The sequence below is a fragment of the Pantherophis guttatus genome, chromosome 3 (genome assembly GCF_059756535.1).
Source record: "Pantherophis guttatus breed Tessera chromosome 3, ASM5975653v1, whole genome shotgun sequence".
Classification (NCBI taxonomy): Eukaryota; Metazoa; Chordata; class Lepidosauria; order Squamata; family Colubridae; genus Pantherophis; species Pantherophis guttatus.
The window spans coordinates 144,814,012-144,841,998 of NC_142065.1; the positions used below are offsets into that span (position 1 = coordinate 144,814,012).

General features: G+C 37.1%; 1 protein-coding gene across 2 annotated transcripts in view; it reads left to right on the forward strand.

The window, feature by feature from the left end:
• Positions 1-27,987, forward strand: part of CDYL (chromodomain Y like) — a 143,755-nt gene that overhangs the window by 110,807 nt on the left and 4,961 nt on the right. For both annotated transcript variants that reach the window (XM_034429086.2, XM_087890296.1), the window contains exons 3-6: positions 21,726-21,979; positions 23,922-24,094; positions 25,643-25,853; positions 27,400-27,543. In XM_034429086.2, coding sequence (XP_034284977.1) covers positions 21,726-21,979; positions 23,922-24,094; positions 25,643-25,853; positions 27,400-27,543 — 782 coding nt within the window. The remainder of the gene's footprint in view (positions 1-21,725; positions 21,980-23,921; positions 24,095-25,642; positions 25,854-27,399; positions 27,544-27,987) is intronic.

The following is a 27,987-nucleotide window of genomic DNA, read 5'->3' on the forward strand; positions in this document are numbered from 1 at the left end:
AAAGGGACCAGGACGACTGATCCGTGTACAGGAAAGAATGAATGGGGCCATGTATCATGAGATTTTGAGTGCAAACCTCCTTCCATCAGCAAGGGCATTGAAGATGAAATGTGGCTGGGTCTTTCAGCATGACAATGATCCCAAACACACCACCCGGGCAACGAAGGAGTGGCTTTGTAAGAAGCATTTCAAGGTCCTGGAGTGGCCTAGCCAGTCTCCAGATCTCAACCCCATAGAAAACCTTTGGAGGGAGTTGAAAGTCCGTGTTGCCCAGCGACAGCCCCAAAACATCACTGCTCTAGAGGAGATCTGCATGGAGGAATGGGCCAACATACCAGCAACAGTGTGTGCCAACCTTGTGAAGACTTATAGAAAACGTTTGACCTCTGTCATTGCCAACAAAGGATATATATTACAAAGTATTGAGGTGAACTTTTGATATTGACCAAATACTTATTTTCCACCATAATTTACAAATAAATTCTTTCCAAATCAGACAATGTGATTGTCTGGATTTGTTTTCTCATTTTGTCTCTCATAGTTGAAGTCTACCTATGATGTCAATTACAGGTCTCTCTCATCTTTTTAAGTGGGAGAACCTGCACAATTGGTGGTTGACTAAATACTTTTTTGCCCATTGTATAATAGGAAAGACAAAAACAGAAGTAGGGATTGTGAGCTCAAGGACACCTAAAGATACTTGAAATAATGAGGAGGTGGAGATGGCAAAAAGTAAAACTCACTCCAGAAGCATGATAAGGAGGTCATGTGGAACACGAGAGAGGCAAAAGAAAGCAAAGAAGTGTGCCAGCTGGAAATCGTGACTGTGTATTAAATAACTGAACTAGATTACTACGATAAAACATTTCAGCTAATTAATAGTAGGATTTCTGACATATTCAATTTAGCACTTTTTAACTTTTTTTAAAAAAAAGTGAAAACTTTATCATTTTTAAGTAAGGAGTATTAATCCTTAAGCAAACAATGGATGTTGGGATGCCAGAAAATATATTTTTATAAAGAGGTCATAGCAGCTTCTTGCTCTTGTATCTGAGTCTTGCAAGGTTTGCACATTGTCTTCCTTCCTTAGCTGAAAATAAAAGTGCGAACTACTCCAGCCTGAGAACTATGTACAAACAATACTTTTAAAATCCTGGATATATGATATACAAGGGAATTGTAAGTACTACGATAGGTTGGTTGGTTGATAAAGCATCTTAAGTAGTCCAATACCATAAGTCTTTAAGAAATCATAAAAGTACAGATGCTAAACAGGTAGTCCAGTATCTTAACACTATACTCCATGATGATTTGTTTAAATCTGTTCAAAGTCATTTTTGAAACGAACTCAAGGCAGTTTTTAGCAGATAATGGGGCAAGTGTAGCTATAAAATACTTAAGGTATAATTTAGAGAAATTAAAATTATTCCACTCATTGCTTTGTTCAGTGTTAAAATTTAAACAGGAAACAAAGTAAATAAGGTTTTTTTGATGCTTGAGTCTAGGAAACATTTACATTTATATAGCATATATTTTATATGAAAAAGTGTTTCCATGCTCATTGGACAGTCACTGAGAACTTCTTAATGTGCTTTGAAATTGGTGCTATCAAGAAGTTCCATGTTAAATATAAGATGCAGACTTTTGACATTAAGAGTCCAGGATGCTTAAGTGCTTAAATTTAATAGTGAAGACATTTTAAAACCTGCTGAGAAAGTATTAGGAAACCAGTACAAATACTGGATCATTGGTTTATTTATTAAAACAACATATTAAACATTTTTAGTTTTTGCACAGATGCAGTCTTTGCTTCATACAACTTTCATTATCAATAATAATTTTGCTGGATGTCACTTCAGAGAAAAAAAAGTTAGAGATTTTTGTGAAGCCACAGTGATCTTCTTTTATTTTTTCCCCTCTGGATGTGCCACATTCTTCCCTTTTTATTAGTTTAAAGTATAAAGTACAAAAATACAAAAACCAATAATAGGAAAAATAGGAGAGGGAAAAGGGAAGGGAAAAGTGTAGAAAAGAAAAGGCATTGTCATTGATCTTTTTAAAAATCTGTTGATTGTGATGGATGTCTTTATATTTTTCATTTTACCTTCATCTTGGACCTAAATATACTAGGATTAATACCAATCTTTCCAAGTTCAAATACCCTCCAAGAGTGTAGAATTCAACTTCCAGAATGCCTCAACCAGCATGACTATTGCTGAGTATATTGCCAGATAAATAGAATGGGTACATAAGAATCCTTTATGCAACTTGGAGAGCGAACAAGGCATGCACTACCAACATTTTTAATCTCCAGAATTAAATCTGGACAGATTATCAGTAGTTTGTGATAGAGTGCAATATGATGGCAGAGTTCACAGCAGTGTCAAATTCTGGAAGAGAACATAGGAGTCTTGCCAATGGCTTTGATTTTTGCTGTTGGGGTTTAGTATCAGGGTACTAATGATTTTAATTCAACTATCTTGAAACAGGGAAACTGCAACAATGAAAATGGAAGGGATTGCCAATGTCCCATTGCTTCTAATTGTTCTTTCCTTATTTTATTTCCTGTTTTTGAATACTGTTTGGTTGAGATGCCAAATTGTTCTCCCTCATTCCTCCATCTGAGACTCATAAGCAGGGTGGATAAAAATCGATGGGGGAAGAAGAAACCGTGAAAGAAACAATGATTAGTTGGGCAAGAAATTTTGGACACAACATTCATTTGGATCAATGGGATAAATTATGGGAGAGAAACTACAAATTAACAATGTCAGCTGCTTACAAGGAGAATCTTTACAATATGTTTTATCAACGGCATTTGCCACCAGCGAGATTGTCCAGGATGTTCTTGGACAGGTCCCCGGAATGTTGGGGGTGCGGCCATAAACAAGGGATGTTCTACCACATGTGGTGGACCTGCCCTAAGATTAGGAAATTTTGGTGTAAGATTAAAAAATGGCTTGAAGAGATAACTGGACAGAAGATAGAAAGGAAGCTGGAACTATTCCTCTTGGGTAATCTGGAAGGGAAAAGGATAAAAAATCTACAATATATCATATTACATATACTAATTGTCATAGAACAAAATTGGAAACAACCAGATATCCCCCCCAGACCAAATTATAATTAAAAAAATATATGAATGCACAGAAATGGACAGACAATCTATGGAAATGAAGGAGAGGGAAGACACCGAATACTATTTAATTTGGAACAGATGGTATTCCTGGCTTGAGAGTAAATTTAAAACTTAAGGGATATTTTGTTATGAAATTGAATTGTGAATAGAAGTCAATATAATTTAGATAAGGATGTAAGTTAAAATAGAGATATATAGAAGTAGAATTTGTTTAAAGAGGTTAATTAGGATAGAGTTACCGATGTAGAAAAGCGGTTACTAGTGTTTAAGTTTTGATGTGTTTGTTTTTGTTTGTTTTCTTTATGTGCTACGGTTGTACTGTGTATTTCAATGTTTGGAAATTTAATAAATATTATTTTTTAAAAGTTTTAAAAAACATTTTTATTTAAATTTATTTTTTTATTTAAATCTATTTTTTTCATTTTTATCAAATTTATTTTAATAAAATGCTTTTGGAGTAAAAATCTGTCTAAAGATAGTTTTCTATTTAAGATACATTCATAATTTACTTTATTCAGATGAAATGGAGCTTAGTTATGTAGCATGAGGCTGTATATTCTGCAATATTGGGACTGTTGGTGAGTCAACAGGTCAGAGGAGAGCTGCTGCAGGACAGAGATGACAGTTGCTCTTTAAAAATTATGACTTAAATTGATCTAAATCAAGCCTTTTTACTAGTGATTTAAATCATGATTTAAATCGTGATTTAAATCGACTTGATTTAATTCAAATCCACCCTGCTCATAAGCATAGTAAACACCAGGTTGTATTTGCATTGTTTGGCATATACTTTATGTCTTAGCTTTTATTGCCATTTTTATAAATTTCAACATGAGATATATTATTTCTATGACTTCGGTTAACTATTGTATAATTAGAACATTTAATACGGTGTTTCCCCGAAAAGAAGACAGGGTCTTATTCAGGGGTGGTAAGGTAACTGGGAAGGCATGGCTTGTTGGTCAGGTGGGCATGGCCAAGTCAATGTCACTTCTTTGCCCTTTTTTAACCTACAAAACACAACACAACACAACTGGCTCACCCACAATGTAAAAGCAGCTGTGCTAGACCCAAAATGGCCCCTGCAACAAGCAGGAACCTCACACAGCCACAAAAAGCCCAAAAAAAACAACTTTCACACTTTACATACACAAAATTCCACATACAGCTTTGTGAGATTTTGTGTATTTGTGTATTTAGAGTGAAACACTACAGAAACACTAAATCTCAGAAAGCTGCACAAATATTATTTTATTTTATTTTATTTTTATGTAAAAGCAGCTAAATTTAAAACTTCCTAAACTTTAAATGGCTAGGTCTAAAAAAAGAACAACTAAAAAAAAACCCAATTAACTATTTTTTTAAATCTCCCAAAGGCGGAAAAAACTTACCCAATAGAACAGGGGTCTACAACCTTGGCAACTTTAAGACTTGTAGACTTCAACTCCCAGAATTCCTCAGCCAGCTTTGCTTTGCTGGCTGAGGAATTCTGGGAGTTGAAGTCCACAACTCCCTGCCTACTTGATTGCAGGCAGGGAGATTCAGTTGCTTGCTGATGCAATGGATTGCAGGGATTACAGCAAGGTGTTGCGACCAGCAGCTAAGGTAAGCAAGATGAGGGGGGGAGTGGGAGGGATTTTTGCTACCGATTAGCAGGCAACTCAGCTGGGAACGTCAGAGCTTGGCTCGTGAGAGCCATTTAAAAGGAAAAAAGGCTCTGATGATCGCGCGGCTCAGCTGGGCATGGGGGGCAGGGATTTTTGCTACCGGTTCTCCGAACTGCCCGCCGCCATCGCTACCTACTCAACCGAGCCGGTCCGAACCAGGAGCATTTCACCCCGGTCTTATTTTCTTTTGGGCTTCAAAATAAGCACTTATTTTCAGTGAGATCCCACTTTTTTAAGTGAGATCTCCTGCTCTCTCCATCATGCTGTCTGCTCCCCAGAAGCAGCAATGGAAGGGAAAGAGATGGGGGGAGGGAAAGAAGCGATCCCAGCTGCCTTGCAGGAGGCTTGCGCGGTCGCACCTGCAGCAGATGGAGACAGAGGCATGGGTGAGGCAGGTAGACCAGACACTCTGTGGTATTGCTTGTTCAGCATGGCTGCAGGCAAGCCGAGAGACAGAGGGACGGAGTGGGCAGCGAGTTGGGATTGCTTCTGCCTCCACCTGCTGCCAGTGCCTCCTGCGAGTGCCCCATGGGGAAAAAGCAAAGTGGCTGGCCGTGGAATTACCAGCTTTGGGAAGCGGCCCAACAAGCACAAGCGCCGCACCCAGAAAGTGACAGGCAAAAATCTTTGCACAGTTTGCTCCATCTACCCTCAGCTGTGGAGCCCGGTCAGGAAGACGGAGGGCAGAGCCATGTGCTGCGCCCGCAGAAACTTTCCCACCTCCTGCCAGGTTAACGTGCAGCTCCTCGCCTTCGCTCTCGCTCCTCCCTCACCACCCCTCCCCCCACCCCTGGCCCTCATTAGATTCTTTGGCTTCACTACACCAGAAAGGAGATCCCTCTCTCTCCCCCTCCCCCCCAGTGGCAGTGGCGGAGCTTCAGTGCCTGGCCGGCGGGAAGCTTCCCACCCACCCTGCCTGCTGGCCCAGCTGCTGCTGGGACACTTCTCAGCTGCGGCAGGCCCAATGCTGCTGGCATAACGGGTAGAGCTGTGCTGCCTGTGCCACCTCGCACAGCTGGTAAGAGAGCTGCAGCGCCCGCCAAGGTCCGAAGACCGTCGGGTTAGGGTTAGCCCGGTGTCTGCAGCACCAAATAGGCGTGCAGGCTGGCGCTTAGCAACCCAAAAGCAGCGGCAGGCAAGGCAACATAGGCAGCTGTTCCTGAAGGGGCCCCGGCAGGCTGGTGGCACTCAGGATGTTTTTGGAGGTTTTCAATCTGGGATGATTCAACCCAGCCAGACAGGAGCAGTCCCGCAGCGCTGCCAAGCACAGCACTGCCAGGAGGGTGAAGAGGCCAGCAGCAGCATGGGCAGCACCTTGGCCATTTAAAGACTTGTAGATTTCAACTCCCAGAACTTCTCACAACCCCCCATCAGCTCCTTCTCCTTTCTGGATTGGGGTAGCTCGCACCCACTGGGTCCGTTGGGGTTGGAAGTTCGATCGCACCCAATGAGGGAGCCTCCATCAGCTGAGCCAGCACGGTCCAGGAACTGTTGTGGCTCCGATCACCGAGCCTGTGTTATCAGCAGGAGAGGACTCCGAGAGTGAAGGAGAGGAGTTGGCAAGGCCTCCCTCTCCAGGACCCTCCTCTCTGGCAATGCCTCCGGTGTCCTCCGAAGGCCAAGAGATAGGCCCGGGGCCAAGCACTTCCATGCAGCCACAGGTGGACAGTAATGATGATGATGATGAGTCTTGGCTGGACCCTCGACAGCATTGCAGACATAAGCGCGCGCAGCAGAGGAAGAGGTGTGCCAGGGATTAGGCTGAGTCACTGGACCACACCCCACAGGGTATAAAAGGGGGTGTGGTGGCCGTTCAAGCTCTGTGACGAGCAAAAACTGATATTGAACAAACCTCTCTGCATTGCTGGACTTTTTGAATATTCTTTTATCTGTTGTGTGTAGGCTTTGAAAAACACTCCCTTCGTAAGTAAAAGACTCTTGGCAGCCAGCCACTGGGTTGCTGCCAATTCTGCTCTTAGAGAAACCTTTGTCGGCTGGTTTATTTCACTATTGACTGTCTGTGGGGTGCGTGTGTGAGACGGGGACAGAACAGGAGCTGCCTCTCATTCTGTCTCTCTGCGGAGGCCTCCCAGTGCAATGCTCTGCCACAGCTTTGGAGCAAACCCCTGCCTTCGCTGCGGTGCAAGGCTGGAGGCTTCGCCTTGCTCCAATCAGCAGGAAAATCCCCCCTCCATTTCCCTATAGATTGTTCTATCCCTGGGGAACTCTGAACAGACGCTCCTTCCGAAGCCTTCAGCCTTGCAATCCTGCACAGGGAAGGAGGTTTGCTCCGAAGCTGTGGCAGAGCATTGCACTAGGAGGCCTCCGCAGAGAGGCAGCTCCCGGCCCTTGCTGGCTCAGCTGATCCATGGGCCGCAAAAGGTGCCAAGCTGCAATAAAGTGACCAGGGAAGGGAAGAGCTGCCTCCTGTGCTGGTCACACCCACCTCTTCACTAGGGCTTATTTTCGGGGGAATTTATGCCCACCCCAAAAATCAGGCTTGGCCTTATTTTCAGGACATGTCGTATTTTCGGGGAAACACGATGCATTCAGGGTTCATTTTATGTGCTTTTCTTATTATAGAGTAGTTTCCATAGTATTCCATAATTAGAAAAGTTCCCATATGGAAAAAAGGAGACAAGAAGACACCCCTCCCCCAATTACAGTCCTATAAGCCTTATTGATATAACTGCATAGATGTATGCAAAAGATATTTTAAGGAAAATAGAAGATTGGGTGATTGAATATATTAGAAGAACAGGCTTGGTTGAGACCTAGGTACTTCACAATAGACAATTGCTATGTTCTGTACCATCCTATTACCAAGTACACAAAAATGGTAAACAGCAGTGGTTCAGGGACAAAAGAAACTAAAAAAGTCCTTTTTTAGTTGATAGGAAATAGGAAACTTTGGGGATTGTGTCTGGCCCATGGGCCTTGGATTGTGCAGCCAATTGTAGAATTTTATCTTTGCTTCTGTAAGAATTAAAAGCAAAGTTGACAAAAGGTTTTTAAAAGTTTGTTACTGCACAAAAAGTAACTGAATGAGTAGGTTTAAGGAAATCTGTCTTACTTAAATTTAACTTAGATATTAAAACAATGTCTTGCAATGCGTTATGTAAAATATAAAAGATGACCCCAAAACATTTTTCTTGCTTAATTAAGCTTTCTGGACTTCAAATATTTTATTAGTTTATCAAACTATAAAATACAGAAATACAAAGAAAAATGAAGATAATAGGGAAATAAGAGGAAAAGGAGAAGAGAAAAATAGTGTAAGATAAAGGGGAAAAGAAAAAGAAAAGCATTGACCTCTGTTTTCCTTGGGTGCAGTAGAATAAGGTAGTAACATAAAACCTCAATAAATTTTGAAGTATTTTTATTTATGTTTAGTAATACTTGATCAATGAAATAGGTGCTAAGTCTGAAGATTAAATAAATACCAATAGATATTTAAGATTAGATTAGATGAACAGAAGTCAAATGGTATGCATGTATATATGTATGTACATTCTTGTTATTAGATGTTTCTTTGGGTGATAGAAACTGGCTAACAAAAGCCTACAGTATTGTATTCAATCAGTTAGGAATTGATAAGAGATAGTATGAAAAAACAATCTTGGATATTTGATCCAGGACCAATTAAGGTTAATATTTGGGATGATTAGGGATTGAAGTCATGGTGAGTTGATTACAATAACAGCATGTTAACAGAGGGTTTTGGAATTTCAACTATGTCTTTCTCCTATTATTGTTCACAATTTTTATTATTTTAAAGCAAGGCAGCTTTTTAAATCATAAATGTTGTGCTGAATGCAACATTTTTATTTAGGCTGAGAGGGAACTTTTGGAAGTGTATGGGAAGTGAGGTGGACCCTATCGGTCATCAACTTTTAAGTTCCATTTAAGCCACAGCAACAAAATATAAGTTAGAAAATCTGTGCAGCATTGATATCAATTGCCCTCTACAGAAAAGTATTATGTATTATTTTCTTATCAACTATAAGAAATCTATCATCATTCATTTTTATATACTGGTTGCAGAACTTCTTTGAGGTTTTTTTTTATTCCTTTCAGAGCAGTTTCACAGTTTTATGCTTTTAGTAACAGGATTAACCTAGGTATGTTTTATAACACAGGTAGTCCTCGACTTACAACCACAATTGAGCCCAAAATTTCCATTGCTAAGTGAGGCATTTGTTAAGTGAGTTTTACAATCTTTCATGCCTCCGTTGTTAAGTAAATCACTGCAGTCAGTTTTTAAGTTAGTAACCCGGTTGTTAAGTGAATCTGGCTTGCTCATCAGAAGGTCGCCAAAGGGATCACATGACCCCACTCTGCAACCATCATAAATATGAACCAGTTGCCAAGCCTCTGAATTGTGATCACATGATCATGGGCATGCTGCAAAGGTTGTAACTCTGAAAAATGGTCATAAGTCACTTTTTTCAGTGCCATTGTAACTTTGAACAGTCACTAAATGAACTATTGTAAATTGAAGACTACCTGTATTATAAGCACACCTGTTTATAATATTAAGAGGCCACATTACATTATTTTTGTGCTGAGTATGGGCTTGCTTTGACTTACAACCATTTGTTTAGCAACTGTTTAAATTTAAAACAACACTGAAAAAAATGACTTATGATTGGTCCCCACATGATTGTTGTAGCATCCCCATGATCATGTGATCAGAATTTACACACTTGACAACTTGTGTGTATTTATGATAATTGCAGTGTCCCACATTCATGTGGTCATCACTTGCAATCTTCCCAGCCAGCTTCCGACAAGCAAAGCCAAAATAGGGGAAGCTGAATTCGATTAATCACTTAACAACTGCAGTGATTCGCTTAACAACCATGGCAAAAAAGGTCATAAAGTCAGGCACAATTTACTTAACAACTACCTGACTTACAAACACAAGTCTGATCCAAATTGTGATTGTAATGGATTACCTTTATTTGGGCTGCTTTTCCAACTCAACTTTGCACATTAAGAGAGATTCCCACCAGAAATACAGAAAAAGGAGCAAGGGTAAATTACCTTGGGTAAACTAAATCTGCATATGTTTTGTTTGACATAATCCATTGATCCTCTGAGAGAAAAGGGGTTGTTGCTGAAAATGGTAGCCTGTAATAGGCTACCATGTACTAAATAAATACCTTGGTTGAAGAATTGGAAGCAGGGAGACAAATAATATACCTCTTTCATTTGCTTTGCCTTTTTTGTCACACGCGCTCCCTCCCTCCCTCCCTCCCCCCCCCCTCTCTCTCATGAAATCATGATATTATTTCAAAACTACTTATTGTGTGAAAGAAGAGCCTACACAACTGGGTTGGTTGTTTACAACAGCAGCCCTGCGTCTGCTGTGATATCTAGCTCTACCCAAGAATCCATTTATTCAACTTCTATATTTTAAATGTAAAATATAATTCTTTGTAATATAAATTACTACGTGACAACTTTTTAAATGAAAATCTCTCTGAAGTAGTCTTTTTTTAAAAAAACCTGTTAAGATTCTTTTTTTGTGCAGCTTTCAGAAACATGTAGTCACATTCTGGTACATCTCTCATAAGTGACTTTTTAATATGTATTTTTGACCAGAAAAAAATAGATATCAGCAGATTCTATTACTGCTTTCATCCATACCACAATTGAGTTCATTTTGATGGATCTTATGGATCTGCTCCTGAAGTAATCTGCTGCAGTTTTCTGATTGCATTCTGTTAGGAAGTGCTTTTTCCCAATTTCAAGATAATTTGCAGACCCCATAGACTAATCTGTGAGTCCGATTTCTCTAATCTGATATATGTTCTCTCTTGGTGCATTCAGCTTTCTCTTGGAAAATAATTTCCAGAAAATTCTACTAAACCTCATTTAATACAATTTTTACTGAAACCATGCACACATTATTGTACTTGGCATCCTTGCTCACAGAAATTATAAAAAATAAAATAAGGATTGCAGATTTTACATGTTGATATATAAATAAGGGTCCATTTTGTTAGTATGAAATTGTGCAAAATTATGTGAAATGCTTCCATTAATTTTTGCATTTATCTTTATGACTACTAATTGCTAGTAGCAACTACGTTTCTGGAAACCTGTTAGGGTGCCTTCCTTCCTCCCTCCCTTCCTCTGTTGAAATAATTTTACCACTATCTACTATTAGCTGATATAATTCTTCCATATATAATTAATAATAATCACAATTTGTAAAATAAATTATGAAAACCAAAATAAATTCTATTAGTTTTGTTTTTAATGATATACTACAATATATATTTCTCTTGGTTGTCTTCACTTAATAACTCGTTGTTTTATTACCATTTGAATTTATGACAGCCATGTAACGGGTGCTTTTTACAGGCCGTCAAGCACCCCGGCTATTGTAAATTATCTCTTTACGACTGGTTGTGGCATTCTGCTGTCACTGTGGTGAAATGTAGGCCAGAGTCACGGAAGGGAGGGGCTCTTTCTCCGGAAGCAAAGAGACAAAGAAACTTGGAATCTGGTATGCAAAAAAAATGGAGAAAGCTGACCCCTTCTAGCAGTTCACAAGGTACATCTAGTAATTATGCAGATAAATATTTCAGTCTGGCAAGATGTCTGTTGCAGGCAAGCAACAGTAAAGAAACTACTCAGAAGTAACTCCTTGTGTCATTCTTAGTTCCTTGGACTTCATATGTGATTGTGATGCACAATGTTTTTTGCTGGATCTGGCAAAACCCATCCATTCAAATGAAGGCCTTTCCTTAATGACTACGGCATTCACCTCTGGGAAAAAGGCCAGTTGTAAGTCTGGAACTAACCGTACCTGTCTTGTTGTTGAAGCATTCATATAACAAAAGCATTCATAAAACAAAACTTTGGACAGAAAGTTAAGAAAATCTACTCATTTTGAAATAATTTGTGCTGAGCAAGATTCATACAAGTAAACTTTCTAACTGTAACATTCTGCCTGATAAAAAGACAGAGTTCAGCCAGAGGTGATACCAAGTTGAGAGGAAGGTACTTTAGCCTAAGGTCTCTCAACCTTGGCAACTTGAAGATGTATGGACTTCAGCTCCCAGAATTCCCCAGCCAGCATATGGGAGTTAAAGTCCACACATCTTCAAGTTGCCAAGGTTGAGAAAAACTGCTTTAGCTAATTCAGAGGTTCCTTGCTTTGTTGAATGGTAAAGTAATTATGTATGATTTGCTAGAAATTGAAGCATCTTATTTCAGGGGTGGGTTCTATTTACCTTTACTACTGGTTCGCATCAAGCCCACACTCTTCTTCACATGTGCAGAAGCTTCTGTGCATGTGCGGATCAACTTTGATGACATCTGGGTCAGTGGGCGGAGCCTCCCTCTGGTTTTACTACCGGTTCTTGTGAACCGGTCCAAACTGGGGTCAACCCACTACTGTCTTATTTGTGGTTTTTAATAATTATTCATGGCTATTTTTACTGTTGTTAGGGTTTACCTACTATTAACATTTTTAATTATGTGTGTATGTTATTTTCTGCAAGAATATATTTCTATTTTTTTTTTTATCCATGGCTTATTCTCTTTCATGACTCAGATTGGTTACACAGTAATAAAATTGTGTTCTTTGATGGATGACATGCCCAATTTTTCTTTTTTTATTTATCAGTATGAGTGTAGAATTTATTAGCTGGTTTTCCTATAGTGCAATGATATGTGTCTCTTTTTCTAAATATCTCACCATACATAATTTGTGCACAGAAAAGTATTTTTATGGAGAAGAAATGTTGACTGAAATAGGATTGATCATTATTTGTATATTAGCATACAAATTGTACCTGAATATAAGAGGAGGAAAGGAGGTGGTGGTAGTGGAGGAGAAATTTTATTATTCTGCTACCTTATTAATTCCCATTTTAAATGCCCATCTGAAATAAATTGATTATGTGTTAATTATGAATATGTCTTTTCACTCAACAAAATGATACCAATTTAGGCATAAAAAATCAGCTGGGTGACTTTGGGCAAATCACTCTCTCTCAACCCAACTCACCTCACGGGGTTATTTTTGTGGGGAAAATAAGAGCAAGAAGGAATATTAGATATGTTTGCCATCTTAAGTTATTTATAGAAATAATAAGACGGGGGGAAAATAATGCAGAAATAATGAGTGATCTGTATAATCAGCGTTACATTGCTGACCTTTTGTTAATTTCTTTTTTATTATTATTACATTCCAACTTTTCCTCAAAAATATTTCACTTTCTGCAAAATTATATTTTATTTCATTCCTCTATTTTGGCCTTAATCTCTTCTTTTTTAACCTCCTCATATATCACCGTAAATGCTGTTTTAGCATCTGTAATTATGTATGTTTCAGAAGATTTGCTTTGAATTCATTGTGTACTTCTTTATCTGTTTTAACATGTCCCTAAATTCTTCCCAGGGTTCATTACTTCCTATATTCTTTTAAGTAAAAAAAATACTCCTCTCATTTCCTCTCATTTAATTCTGTCTAGCCATGTGGAACCATTTTCAATTTGCTCTTGATATTTTGAAAAAAATATTGTAATTGTTTTGTAAATTTAACTTGACCTTTTTTATATACTGGCGAGAATTATTGGTTTTAGTATGATTTACTTACACTTCCAATCATCAAAGTACAGCTTAGTTGCTTTCCACTTCCCATCTATTCCCATTATAGCCATTTAAGTGCATTGTCATGTTTGTGATTTATTCTGTTTTTCTTCAATAATTGAAATCTCTTCTAGATAGGTAGGTCTTGAGAAAGCAAATTACTTATTTACTTATTTTGGCTACATGGCATATTTTGCTTCAGTTTTTTGAATGAACTGACTAATGTTATGTATTTATTTTGCTTGTTTTTGTTTGCATGTGGCTGTGCTTGTTTCCTGTGAACTCAGTATATTTTTTTCCTTTGTGGCAAAAGAATTATATTACTCATTATTGACATTGTTATTTGGAGACCAACCCTGTCCCCCCACCCGCATGCATCCGTTTTTATACTTAGGAGTTTGTTCTCCCTGAAACACACCAATGTTCACCTAGAAAATGGTACTTTGTGATTGGTTACATCTACCACAATATCCCTTGTGAGTCCCTTCTCTTAAATCCCAAATGTGTCTAATGGCCCAGTAGGTATGGGGGGGGGGTCTTTGATACACAAATGTGAGTTTAGTAAATACTATTATTGTCACGAGTGTTTCCAGGATTGCTGTGGCTACTTGCCTACTCACAAACACTATGGTTTCAATCAAGCCATCTCCTGTTTGTAATTACCTGCAAGCCTTCCCGCCCTAGTTAATTGCAGGTTAACTCCCCATATAAGCAAGGACCTTTTCGCTTGCTACTTGGGCCTAGACTCCTGGTTTAGGCCTAAATGCACAGCTCCTGCAGGAAGCTCAGTGCAACGCCGCAGATGGGAGAAGAATGCAGATAAGGGCTCCAGACGCCGTTGCAGAGAAACTCCCACGGATGCTTGCCTTTTGCTGTTTTGAAGCACGCAAGCTATCATCGGGACTGCTGCTGGACCTTTTTCCTCCCACAAGCTTCAAGCAATGTTTGCTGTTTGAACTGTTTTTACTTCAGGTGACTTTTCAGCTGTGGAGTTTGTGCTGCCCCCATTTTGATTGCCTTGATGATGTATCGACGCCGAAGCTGCTTACCTTCATGCTAGTTTTATTCTCTTGTGAACTGTTTCGGTATTGTGGAGAGGGATCTAGGGAGATAGCCTTGCTTCACATACCCAGATAAGACTTTGTTTTTAATGTGCTTTCTTAAAGACATAGTGCTTTTTAAATGTTTTAAAGTAAATTATATTTTTACACAAGACGCCTCTGTCAGAATTATTTCAGTCTCAGTGTGTTTACTCATGAGCTGGTTCATGGTCTGGGGTACCCCTCAACCCCATTTCATAACAATTATGTTGAAGTATGCACCATTTTTTAATGCTCATATAGTTGACCATAAGTGTTCATTTTGCTAGTGTTCATTCTGGAAGAAAAATAAATGTTTTCTGTAGACACAAAGAGGTCCAGCACTGTAAGTTATATTTGTACATTAGATACATGCATTCCGATGTACTGTTCAGATGTCAAATTTGCCTACAGTTTTTAAGGAACAGTTTGCAGTTTTCCACTTGCATATGGGATAAATACTAGGCTGGCAAATACCTTTTACTCCAGCTAGAACACTGCTCAAGGCGCTTGGTAAACTGTGATAGGAAGATGTCATAGTATTGCCACTATGCTTCAAAACCGTGATTGTTACTTATGGCCTACAAAGTTCTGCATTAAATAGAGCCTGGCTACTTGAGGATCTGCCTATCACCTGTTGTATCAGCCATGTTTAATACAACAGAGTTGATGTACTGCTGATTCTTCTTCAATTAAATTTATCTATTGGGACCCAAAAAATATGCTTCCTCTCTTCGCCCCTTCATTCTGAAATGAGATTCCTCCTGATTTCCATGAGGGTCTTACCTGGATGATGTTCCAGAAAGCCTTAAAGCCCTAGTTAATTACTCAGGCCTTGGGTTGAGATGACTGGGGGCCCTGTCAGATTGTTTGTGGTGTGGTTATGACACACAGGGTTTTTTTTTTTGTTTGCTTGTTTGACCAATAACCCAACCAACCAGACTCAAAAGTCATCAAGTAATGGAAACTTGGATGATTGGTTGGGGTTTTGCATCTCCCTGTGGGGAAAGATTTTTATTTTTACAAAAGGAAAGTTTACAAGTAAAAGAAAAGGAATTGTAAATTATAAATGCCTACAGCTATTGTAGAAACGAATCTTAATAATAAAGCTCTTGTCTATTTTAAATATTTTCTATTTTAGGTTCTGCTTTCTATTTCTGTTGTGTCAAAAATCTGTACTTTTCCTTCATCTTTTCTCCTTACTTGTTCCTGGTTGGGCTTTTTGACTGTTTGCTTTTTCTGAATCTTGGCTGTGTCTGACAGAAACAGAACTTTCCCCTCATACTGAGGGAAGGAATATACTCCTCTCTGCACCAGTTTTCTTTGCTGCTGCTTCTCAATGCCTCCTCCCCTGGCTTTCCCCCCCAAAAAACCCCTTTCCACACGTGCACCTTCACACTCCTTATCTGGGACTCCTGCAACTTCCAACTTAAGGACTGCATGTCCTGGATTTATGATGGCATCGGAGACTTCCAGGATTACCACTGATAAATGATGCAGCCTTGTGACATCACCCTTTACAACTGCATTCCTTAACAATGACAAGCCCAGGCCCAATTGCCATCGAACTCAAGGAAAACTTGTAATTATTAAATTGTACTTCCTATTCTGTCAGCCTCACTAGGTAGCTCCAACCAAGAAACCAATTCCATAGAAAAGCTATTATTATTATTATTATTATTATTATTATTATTATTATTATTATTATTATTATTGAGACTGGCTACAATGACAGTCTTGCAAATCTGATTTCCACCTCAGTCCATATACGTCTATGAATTAGAGAAGACTTCTGTCTGAACCACTTACAAATGTTATCTGTCTGTTGTGGGAGTAAATTATGTTTTACCCCTTGTCACTTTCATAAAGAAAGTGCCTTACATGTCTCTACCAAGAGTATTTTCCTTACTCAACAATTCTTTTTTTATTTTACACTATCCAGAGTAGGTTTGGAATCAGCAGGTGCTTAAATTAAACTATACTCATAAGGCTTGATTAGGAAATGTCTTCCTATGTGGAAGACATAGTATGTATGTGGAAAATACCTTCTGTTTTCAGAGGGCTGTTCTGTACTTCATGCAAAATGTTATAGATGAAAAAGAAAACTATATTCAAGAGTCTTTTACTTGCAAAGGTTCCTATGGAGCAGGGGTGGGGAACGATGACCCTTTTATGATTTATGGACTTCAACTCCCAGAATTCCTCAGCCAGCCATGCGTATAGCCCCACTTCTGCTATAGAGGAAGACAGAAATGACTTTAGAACCTGTCCAATGCAGTTATAATGCATTTAGGAATAGTACTGTTCTAAGGAAGTGAAGGGACAGTGGTCATGTGAGGGTTAATGACCAGATCTAGCCGATTGAGTCAGACAGCTAAGAAGCTCCTCCTCCTGTTCCTGCCTCCCAGCTTTCTGACTCGATCTGCTCGTGATCAGACGCACCCTCCATTGCTCTGTTAGAATTAATTCTAAATTAATACAAACAAAAGAAAACAGGTTAACAAAACAAAGTTGTAAAACAGAACACTGTTCAAATGCTAGCAAAAGTAGAAGGATGATGGAAAAGAGCATGGTTGTAATCGCCAGCAGTTTTATAAGACTGCTATATTGGAATAGAAAAGGATAAAACTTAATTCCTTGTTTGTCTTAAATTGTAGTTAAAAAATTTTGGTCTGGAGTAAGTGTGGAAATTTATCTATCCGAACACAACTTTCAAGTTGCTGATGATAAATAATTTCCAGATATGGTGTAGTATCCCTATTCTAACAAATATATTCAAAGTTTCTTATCTGGTAAATCACTGGCAACTAATATTCAGCATTGTGCAAAATTGTGTGAGGGCACTTGATATGAATACACTACAATTTTTGTAAGTCATACATCATTCTGCACATGCCTCTGTATGCATGGGTACCTGCAAGCTTTTGGGGAGGAGTGGATGGAGAGCTACAGAGTAGGTATGATTGCAAGGATAAAACCCGAGAACAAAAACCAATAACTTCCCACCCTGGTCTGATTGTTGGAGACAACAATCAGACCAGCTACTTGGCATTCTGAGGTCTCCAGGCTCGTTGGCAGAATATGGAATCTATGGAGAATCTATGGGAATATGTTTTGAACTAGTGTCTACTTTAGAAATGGAAATATGTAATTACATGTTTTCTGCAAGCATGGTGAATATGAATATTAAAGTAAAATCTAACTGTTTGAACATATTTCAAATTTAGTAAATATTATATTTTGCTTATTTTGTGTATTTCAAAATCTGTTAAGGCATTCTGTTATTTTCTGTGAAGATGGATGCATAGAGAACTTGTGTCTTTACTGAAAACAGCTACTTAAATGCTGTACTCCCACCTTTTTCAGAACAGTGATAAATGTGACCAAAAAATGCCACTGAAGAGTCAGATTTCAGCTGGTAGTAACCATGGCCAAAATTGTTTGGCAGTGAAAACTGTATCAACGAAATAAGGGAGGTTTGTTGGAAGCATGCTGCCTGGAAAAATTGTAGGACTCAGAGAAGTTCCTACAAGCTCCTCTACATCTGTGGCTTATATTCTACAAAAGAAACTGGGTGCTTAGTGGCGATGTAATACAGTATATCGAAGGCCATATCTTTAAAGTGATGTGTTATTTTTTGGTCAGCTAATTACTTAAATGTCAATTTTTTAAAAGCTTAATTTATTCCCATGTTCCTTCAAAACATTTCAAAGTATTTGATCAATGATGCAAAAGGAAAACAGACCAGACAATTTAAAAGAGAAAAATAAATTCATACTGGATACACATTTCACCAACTGCAAGTCATATTTATTAAGATCAAATACTAAGAATATAAAATGCCTGAGAGTATCCTACTGTGGTCTATGTACATTTCATGGTGACAAGTCACCATTATTGAAAGAAGCATGTATGGATTATCTGTCTGATCCTGCAGGATTACTTTTCTTAAAGTTCAAATGGGAACGTGCACATTAATAGGCATATTTCTGTATAATCTTCTTTATTTTCTGTGAAATCAAACAATATACTTATTTTCTATTAAATTATAGAAGTAAATATCCTGCAATTGTGTTATGGATAGTTAAAATATCCAATTTCAACCAGTAGGACTAACTGTGTACTCATCAAAATTCATGTATACAAAAGTGCTTAGTATGTGATGATATCATTCCTATTATATTTCATGACTAATCATGCAGGTTTCCTGAGTGCAATTCTTTCTTTGTCTGTCAAGCTGAGAATTTAAGTTAGTCCAGTAATTTTTAAATTTATTATTCTCAAGCTACCATAAGGTACCATTTTTATATCTTTATTCAGAAGATACTTTTTTCATATTTTTAGCATTGGCACATTTTCAGTGAAAAATTGTCAATCTAAAATCATAATCATATCATAAAAAATCATAAAATAGGGAAGGCCTAGACATCATTCTTCAAGCTAATTCTATATATTACATTTGAGTAATTCCTTTTATGAACTATAAAAATAAAAAGTAAAATACAGGTATGATCTTTCTGACAATCTGAATTATTCTTGCAAGCTTTTTTCTTAACTTTTAATTTCAGAATTACAGATAAATTTCTTTTACCAAGAAATTGACTGTACTTTTACAATAAATTTCTGTTCCTCAGTTGGTTCTCTGCCTTCTCTATATCCTGATGTGGGAAGTATAAATAGTATTAATTCCTGCGAAGAGTTTTTTGGAAAATTTTCATTTTTATCTTTCTGAATCAAGTTATACTAAATTATATCCTAAAGCAGGAATAGTGAATCTACTGCCCCAAAGTTCTTTTGAAGCCCTTAATGCCTCCCCAGCTTCAGTTAAAAAAATAATAATGGTACTTTCCTCTCATTTCAGGGCAACAAAAACAAGTGTATACTTAGTTCCTCCACCATTATAAGGATGGGAGGGGAATCAAATAATAAAATTCTTAGAATAGGCAGAGTAGAATTTTCTTTCAAGAAAAGGAAAGCCTTAGCTCTACGTAGTTGTGTAACAACCATTATGAAAACATTAGCTTAGTCTAGAAAAATAAAAAGGGCTAAGGAAGTAACTCAGAATAATCTCACCCCAAATCTCTCTGATTTAAAGGGAAGGGAGCAAGAAATTCTTTCAGCCTTTCAAAATTCTGTTATCAAACCTTATTAGAAGCGAGTTCCTATAGTACTTATTGGGCCCAATTCCTGACCTGGCCTACCTCACAAGCCTAAGTCATGATTCCATTAATCACCATGTGGATCTTTTGCCTAAATTTAAGCCAAGTCTCTAGAAACTAGCTACTTTTCAATACGTGATTTTCAATATTTGATAGAATAATTTGGATCTAAAATTGCTGTCCTTTGGCTGTTTTGACAACTTCTTCGAAGACTGAACTGCAAAATATGTGACAACTAGTTTGTGAACAAATCAAATGCTGGTTTAAACTTGCCAGCCTGTACTTCTCTTCTTCCAGTTGTTTGATTTGCTTTTTTCTTGAGCTGTTAACTAGATTCCACATCACGGTGTAGTCTGAGATGGAACAGTTATTCTGCAGATTGCATATTTGACCAAAACAGCAGGAAGAAGTGGAAGAGGGCAAGATTAACAAGTCTAAATAATTATGTAATATGTTGTAATACTTGGATGATTACTTGGGAAGGTGGGATCACAGTCTAGCTATTTTTCCAAATAATTCTATTAAATGTTTGAATAGAGACTGAGAAAGAAAAAGAAGGATTGCAAGAAAAACAAATGTATAAAGACAGCTGTCTCCAGAAAACAAGTCCCCACCAACTTTGTGACAGGTATAAGCAATTCCCTAAAAGTATAATATGATAAAAAGGGACTGTTTCCTCTTTATAAAAGACAAAATACAATACAGGATATTTCAAATAACAATTTATCTTCAAATGCATATTCTATATCTTTACTCTGTAAGCACATCAACATTTCAAATGTATAAAATAATCCCATTATCCTAATACAAACAAAAAATGGTGAATTCCCCCATTTCCTAATTTCCCACCCCTAATTTACTGCCCTGTGGCCTTTTTGTGAGAAAAAGAAACATCCATAAGGAGAAACAGCTTGGGCAATCTCATGTCATTCTGTTTAATCCATAGAAGATCAAAAGGAGGGAGGTGATCTCCTTCGGCTCCTTTGTACAAAGCTGCAAATCATCAGCTCCATTTGTCTGTGGAGCTGTCTTCAATTGGCCATCTTTCCCTGGAAGCCTGAATCACAATGGAACCATGAGCCATACTTTGAATCTTTTGTTTTGTTGAATCTGTAAAGTGTCTTTTAACATAAATTTTTAAAATCAATTATGAAATAGCAATACTAAAAAATATGTCAGCTATGAAATATGAAAAGTTTATAAATGCAAGGCAAAATTTCCAGTTTCAGTGGCATATTTGTATATGTATAGGTCTGCAGATTAATAACATCACTTTCAATCCTTTTTGGATGTGGAATTTAGGAAAGAGAACATTTATATTTATAAAAAGACATAAATCTTAAAATTAGAGAAAGAAACATCAAGAACCTATCAATGCGAAATTTGAACTTTGAAGAAGAATTGGAAAAGACTCTTGAGAATATCATGGATCATAAAACAAATCAATCCAGGGTTGCCACTTGAGACAGAAATGACCAGACTCAAATTATCATATTTTGGACACATTATATAGAGACCCCACTCCCTTGAGCTGTCTATAATGCTGAAAGAATGTAGTAAAAAAAAGAAGAGGACAACCAGTAGTAAGGTATATGGACTTGATTACAGTCGAGATGGGTGCACTGTTGGGAGATCTGAAGGGCTAAGTTGAAGACAGATCACCCTGGAGAAGATTTACGTGATCGCTAAGAGTCAACACTGAAAAGTACACCGAGTCAACACATGTTTGTGCTTGTGTATTTTTTTTATATTTTGTCTGTGTATCTGTACTTTTTTACATTTTGTTGTATCAGCAATAAAATAAAGATTCTTCTGAGAATTCAGCGTTGGTTATCTGACTTTTAATATTCCCCCTATTATCCATGTAGGTATAATCCCCACCTTCTCTCATACATATTCTGTAGAACCTTAATCAGTTATGTTTCAGAAATGCTTTTTTATAAGCTTTCATTAAGACATTTAGTATTTGCTTCTGCTATGCTTTGCTATAATATGTTTTCCATGATAATAAGAATTTGATGTGTTTCATGAATAAAGCTGAGGTCTAAAAATACTGTAACCCTTTTCACAGGAACATCTACCTTTATAGAAGCCTTGGCAACCAATGGTACCAATATTCAGACATCAGTAACAGGAGTAGCAGCCAACAAACGAAGATTTATTGATGAAAGGAGAGATCAGCCTTTTGATAAAAGGCTACGATTCAGTGTGCGGCAAACTGAAAGTGCTTACCGTTACAGAGACATTGTTGTCAGGAAACAAGATGGATTCACGCATATTTTATTATCCACCAAATCATCAGAGAACAATTCATTAAATCCAGAGGTTAGAGTTGTTTCATTATTTCTGATTTTTTTAACTGGGAGGATGGAATTCCTGCTCTCCCAGAAACTCACACTCACCCATGCTCTAGTCGCTCCAGATTGGATTACTTTAATGTGCTCTACGTGGGGCTGTCCTTGAAAGAGTATTTGGAAGCTTCAACTAGGACAGCATGACCTCTGCTCTGTGGGTTGTACTGATTGCCAGTTTGCTTCCAGGTCAATACAAGGTGTTGGTTTCAATCTTTAAAATCCTTCATGGCACGGGATGGGTTATCTGAGGGATCACCTCTCCTTAATTACATATGCCCAGCCCAATAGATCTGCCAGAAAAGGTATGCTTCAAGTTCCATCTGCTAAAAACTTCAGATCCCATCTACAAGAGGCTTTGGGTCCCATCTGCTAGAAGTGGGTCCCAGAAGGAGAGCCTTCTCTCCTGTGGCATCTACCTTAGGGAACATTCTCCTCCCCAAAGTGAATCTAACTCTTCGTCTGTTAATAGTCCCTCAACATCTGGTTATGTCTTCAGGCCTGGGGTTCTAGAGGATCAGTGATATTCTAAGATGGCTCTGTTATTGGGATTCATATTTATTCTCTCCTATGTTTGGCGGTTTGCATATTTTAATCATTGCTTTTATATATTTATTGTTTTACTTGGTTGGTGTATGCCACCGAGAGTCACTTCTTGTCAGATGGGTGGCCATATATTGATAAATAAATAGTGTAGAAATTAAAAGTTAAGCAGTACATCAATGGCAGAACATTAGTAAATTAGTAAATGCAAGTGTGGAGTTCAGTGCTGGAGGTAAGGATGCAGAGGCCTTTTCAGCACAATTAGAATGATGATAGCGAGAGCTCATTGGTAGAACATATATCATACAAGAAAGTCCAGGCTTTGGATTTTTTTGAATCCAAAAAAAATCCAAAGAGGGCTTTTAAGAAACAAAAGGTAAGGAATCCCTGCGGATTTTCCTCCACTAGTCATCGCTGACTATAAGGGGCAGTGCTCATCTCTGTTTTAAGGCCATTGAGCCAGTGCTGTCTAAAGACATTTCCACGGTCATGTGGACAGCATGACATCACAGAGTGCTGTTACCTTCCCACCATAGTGGTACCTATTTATCTACTCATATTTGGATGCTTTTGAACTGCTAGCTTGGCAGGAGCTGGAGGCATGGATGGGAGCTCACCCAGTCGCTTGGTGCTTGGGTCTAAAACCTGGGCTGCCAGCTTTCCAGATAACAAGCCTAGCGTCTTAACCGCTGAGCCACTGCACCACCCCTCCTTAAGAAACAAGTCTGCCTGAAGCTTCATAGGTCATTGTCAGTCCATTTCAACACTGCAGGTCATAAATTGGGAAATTATAAGCTAAAAAAAAGTTATGAATTGTGCCATAGTATTATACTGATATAATACTAGCAATTATATTAGTTTCCAAACCTAAAGCTCTGTATATTTAAGCATTCAGGTTAATGGAATTTAAAAGCTGTTTGACAAGGATGTAAATATGAAGTTTCAGCTTACCTTAAGTGATTTATTGATTTGCCTGTGTACTATTTTTCAGTATTTTTGTAATCTATAAACTACCATATTTATTAAGAATTAAGGTTTTCTGTCCAATTTTATAGTTAATTTAGATATTCATAAACTTCAGGCTTATTCTTTGAGAATAAATTCTGCTGAGCTCAGTAAAATTTAACACAACACAAGTTCATATTGGTAATGCGTACATTTTAAAAACATTTGTCCATTGTTGTCTGTCTGTCTCTTTTGAAAAAAATAATAATAATGAAGTTTTAGACTTGGTCCTAAATTTAGATGTCTCTGAATTGGTTACATATGCCACCTGCTGTTCACATTACAGAAATACTTGGTAAATGAAAAGCTTTTCAGAAGCAAATATTATATATCCCTTTTTTTCATGTGTTTCATGCATCTCATTCCAGGTGATGAAAGAAGTCCAGAGTGCATTGAACACAGCAGCTGTTGATGACAGTAAACTTGTACTTCTTAGTGCAGTTGGCAGTGTTTTCTGTTGTGGCCTTGATTTCATTTATTTTATTCGACGTTTGACAGATGATAGAAAAAGGGAAAGCACTAAGATGGCAGATGCAATTAGGTTGGTAAAATTATTCAAATTGTGCTTAACAGATCATGAGCTTAAAACAGCTATTTGTGAAACCAAAACTGCTATTCCAATTATACTTGGATTTTTTTTCCTCAGTCAGTAATCAGAATATTTATAATAATAAATCATAATATTTATTATTTTGGAGATATTGTAAAGGTGTCTTCTTTAAAATTAGGAAGAGTTGCACATCTATTAGGCTAAGCATGTTTCCAAGACAGTTTTTATATTTGGAAGAATCTTATTGAATAGATACAATTTTTACCTTTCATAAAAGTCTCATAATATAGGAAACCAGATTATCCAGAAAGATTATTCAGATTGGATATTTGGAAAATATATGTTGAGAGAGTATTTGTGTGTACGGACTTCCTACTCACAGAATGAGAGTCCAATGTTCTGCTTTTCCAACTTCCCTCTTTCACTGAAAAGGAAATTTGGATGGATGCTTTGTAACAAGCCACTATTTATTATTAATACCAAATGTGAGAAACTTTGTTAAGAAATGACTCTATCAAAACCAAATCTTAATATCTAAAACAAAAAGCAGTGTTGAAGAATGAACAAAATGAAATGTGATTGTGTTCCTTAAACAATATATTATTTCAAGCGTTTTTATGTTTTGTTTTCCAAGCGTGTAATATGAAAAACTGCAAGTCAGTTGCTTTATTTCTTACTGTTTATCCTCAATATAAAAAAACATTTTAGCAAAATATGTATTTTCTTCTTGAAGTAAAGGTTCATTTTAGAGCTATAGCATTTTCTTTTTTCAAAAATATCTTTAACATGTATTTATCAAATTGTTTTGACCATCCTAACAAAATACAGGTAAGTCCTCGACTTACAACTACAATTAAACTCCACATTTTTGTTGCTAAGTGAGACATTTGTTAAATGTGTTTTGCCCCATTTTACTACCATTCTTGCCACCGTTGTTAAGTGAATCACTGCAGTTGTTAAATTAGTAACACAGAATCTGGCTTCCCCATTGACTTTGCTTGTCAGAAGGTCACAAAAGATGATTATGTGACCCTGGAACAAGAACCGTCATAAGTATGAACCAATTGCCAAGCATTTGAATTTAGAACACATGACCATGAAGATGCTCAACAGTCCTAAGAGTAAAAAATGGCCATAAGTCACTTTTTTTAGTGCCATTGTAACTTTGAATGGTCACTTAAATGAACTGTTGTAAATTAAGAACTATCTGTAATACAAAATGTTGTTTTAATAATTTTTAAAACAACTACTTGAAGGCACACACTGGCTACAAACAACTTGTGTGGCTATGTCCACTTTCTGCGTTAGAGATTGATCATTAAATTTGATGCCCTCCCTCCATTTCACCTCCAATAAAAGAAAGATGTTACTATTTCTTGTTTTATACTTTCAGAGGAAAATGTGGTGGTGCCTATCATGTTTTCAAAAAAATCTTTATAAGCAATAATCACTAGAATAGTTACAATTTTGAAATTTTTTCACTGAAGAATATTGCTGATAAAATGTGAGCTTGTTAACCATGTTCTTATTTTATTTCAGGAATTTTGTAAATACTTTTATTCAGTTTAAAAAGCCCATAATTGTTGCAGTAAATGGCCCAGCTATTGGACTCGGAGCATCTATATTACCTCTATGTGACGTAGTGTGGGCTAATGAGAAGGCTTGGTTTCAGACTCCGTATACAACATTTGGGCAGAGCCCTGATGGATGCTCATCTCTCACATTCCCAAGAATAATGGGTCTGGCATCTGTAAGTAATCTGTAAAATAAATATATATTTATAACATTTGATGTGCCTATAGTTTTCAGTATAATTGAATTGACATAACTTTCTCAAAATATTTGTTTATGGCACATAACCCTCAAAAGTGTCACATTTTGACTCCTGCTGTATAAGGAAAATGTTTTTTTGGGGGGAAACGGTTTCTGGCTCCTAAAATATTGCTATGTGCTTTTGTGTTGATGCATTTGCATATTCAGGAAAACTTTTTAATTCTATATACTTACATTCTATGTATCTAAAGTAAGTTAAGAACTATTTTTATAGAGCCAAAGAAGAGATGTTGGATTTAATTTAGAAAAGATGCTGCTTCGGGACATGGGGAGCATAAAGTTACAAAAAATAAAAAACCTACATTAAAGCAGTCAAGCCTTTTTCTGGAGTCAGTTGAAATAAAATCAGGAAGGCAGCTGGGTATCCAATGAGAAGCAAATCGTATCCAATGAGAAGCAAATCGTTAAATGTATCTGTACAAGCTGAAGCAAAAATATATCATTGGTATGAAAGGTTTCCTAGAGTTTCGGATAGTATAAATGATTATATACTGTGTGAAGCTGGAATTAAGTCTTGTGGACTGATAGTCTAATAATCTAATCTACTTAGTCTACCATATGTTACAGCTTTCTGATTTATTTTCTAGATTCTTTGTGTTCAACTCCCATTGAAACAAAGGGATTATAGACCTTAGGCCTTGCACAACTATTTTGTTTGTTTTTTTTTTTGTTGTTTTTTTTTTATTATTATTTTCCATCTAAAAATAGTAAGGAGCTTTATTAATATTTTTGAGATATTTTTGGGTGGCAGTCCAAAGTTGGGGGAATGACCCCAAAGGTCACAAAAATGACTGATAGAACTTACATATGGTCTGCAGGTTGCCACAGCTTGACTTTGTAGTCTGTTTCCCTTACAAAGTTTCTCTATGGGAAACCCTGTCAGCTTCCTTTGAGATATTATCATGCTAGATGCTTCTGCAATCAATTCAAGGCAGTTAAAGTTGTTGACTTTAGAACTAATGGTATACTTTGCATTGGTTGTTCTGGTTTTTGCTTTTCTTTTAATACTAACTAGATTTTTTTCCTTCAAGGAAAAGGATCTAGATGTAAGGATCTAGATCACAAGTGTCAAGCTCATGGCGTCATGTTGCTGTCACGTGACGTTTGCGATGTTTTTTCCCTTCACGGAGCTGGGGTGGGTGTGACCTGCACATGACATATCCGTATTTGACACCCCTAATCTAAATTCTATATTTTGGCAATAAAGAGATTTTTTAAAAAAAAAAAAAAATCTTGCAACATAAACACTATGAAACTATCGTAATTTATGTAGGGCTAGAAGTTGACATTGAATTATTGTGTTGCTTTCAATATTTGCTTTATTTTCAGTTCAGCGCACAAACAAAAAGTAACGTATTCTAGTTAATTGTTCCAAGTAGGAGCATTTTTTAAAGCCATAGTGTTTATATTTAGAAAAATGTTATACTTTATTATAACTTACCAATAATTTTTGTCTTTCTCAGGCAAATGAAATGTTATTTAGTGGAAGGAAGTTAACAGCACAAGAAGCTTGTTCGAAAGGACTGGTGTCTCAAGTATTTTGGCCAGGAACATTCACACAGGAAGTTATGGTTCGAATTAAGGAACTTGTCACATGTAATTCAGTTGTAAGTTGCTTGCTTCTTTCAATGGAAGTTTAATATTATAATGTTATAATGATCAAGTGTCAGTTCACACAGTAAATTTAGTTTAAAACCATTTGGCCTGGCCCTGCAATATTCTGGGAAGGATTTTCACTATTCAAAACATACAATGGGCAGATAGAGTTTCTACCAATCATCCCAATTAACTTTGAACCCAAAAGCTGCCACTTTATTGTCTCTTCTTTTAAAAAGGCACTCAACTGCAGATTGTAATATTTCACAGAGAGAAGGAAATGACTTGTGGATGAATTCTGCAAATAGGTTCCCAATTTCCAACAATACATCATCAGTAGCTGTAATGCAGCTATTGTGTAATGCACAAATCTAGGAAACAAATTGTAAGTGTTTATGATAAGAATGCACTAAACTGTTGTTTTGACTGTACTGGTATAAATATCTGGTCCAAAA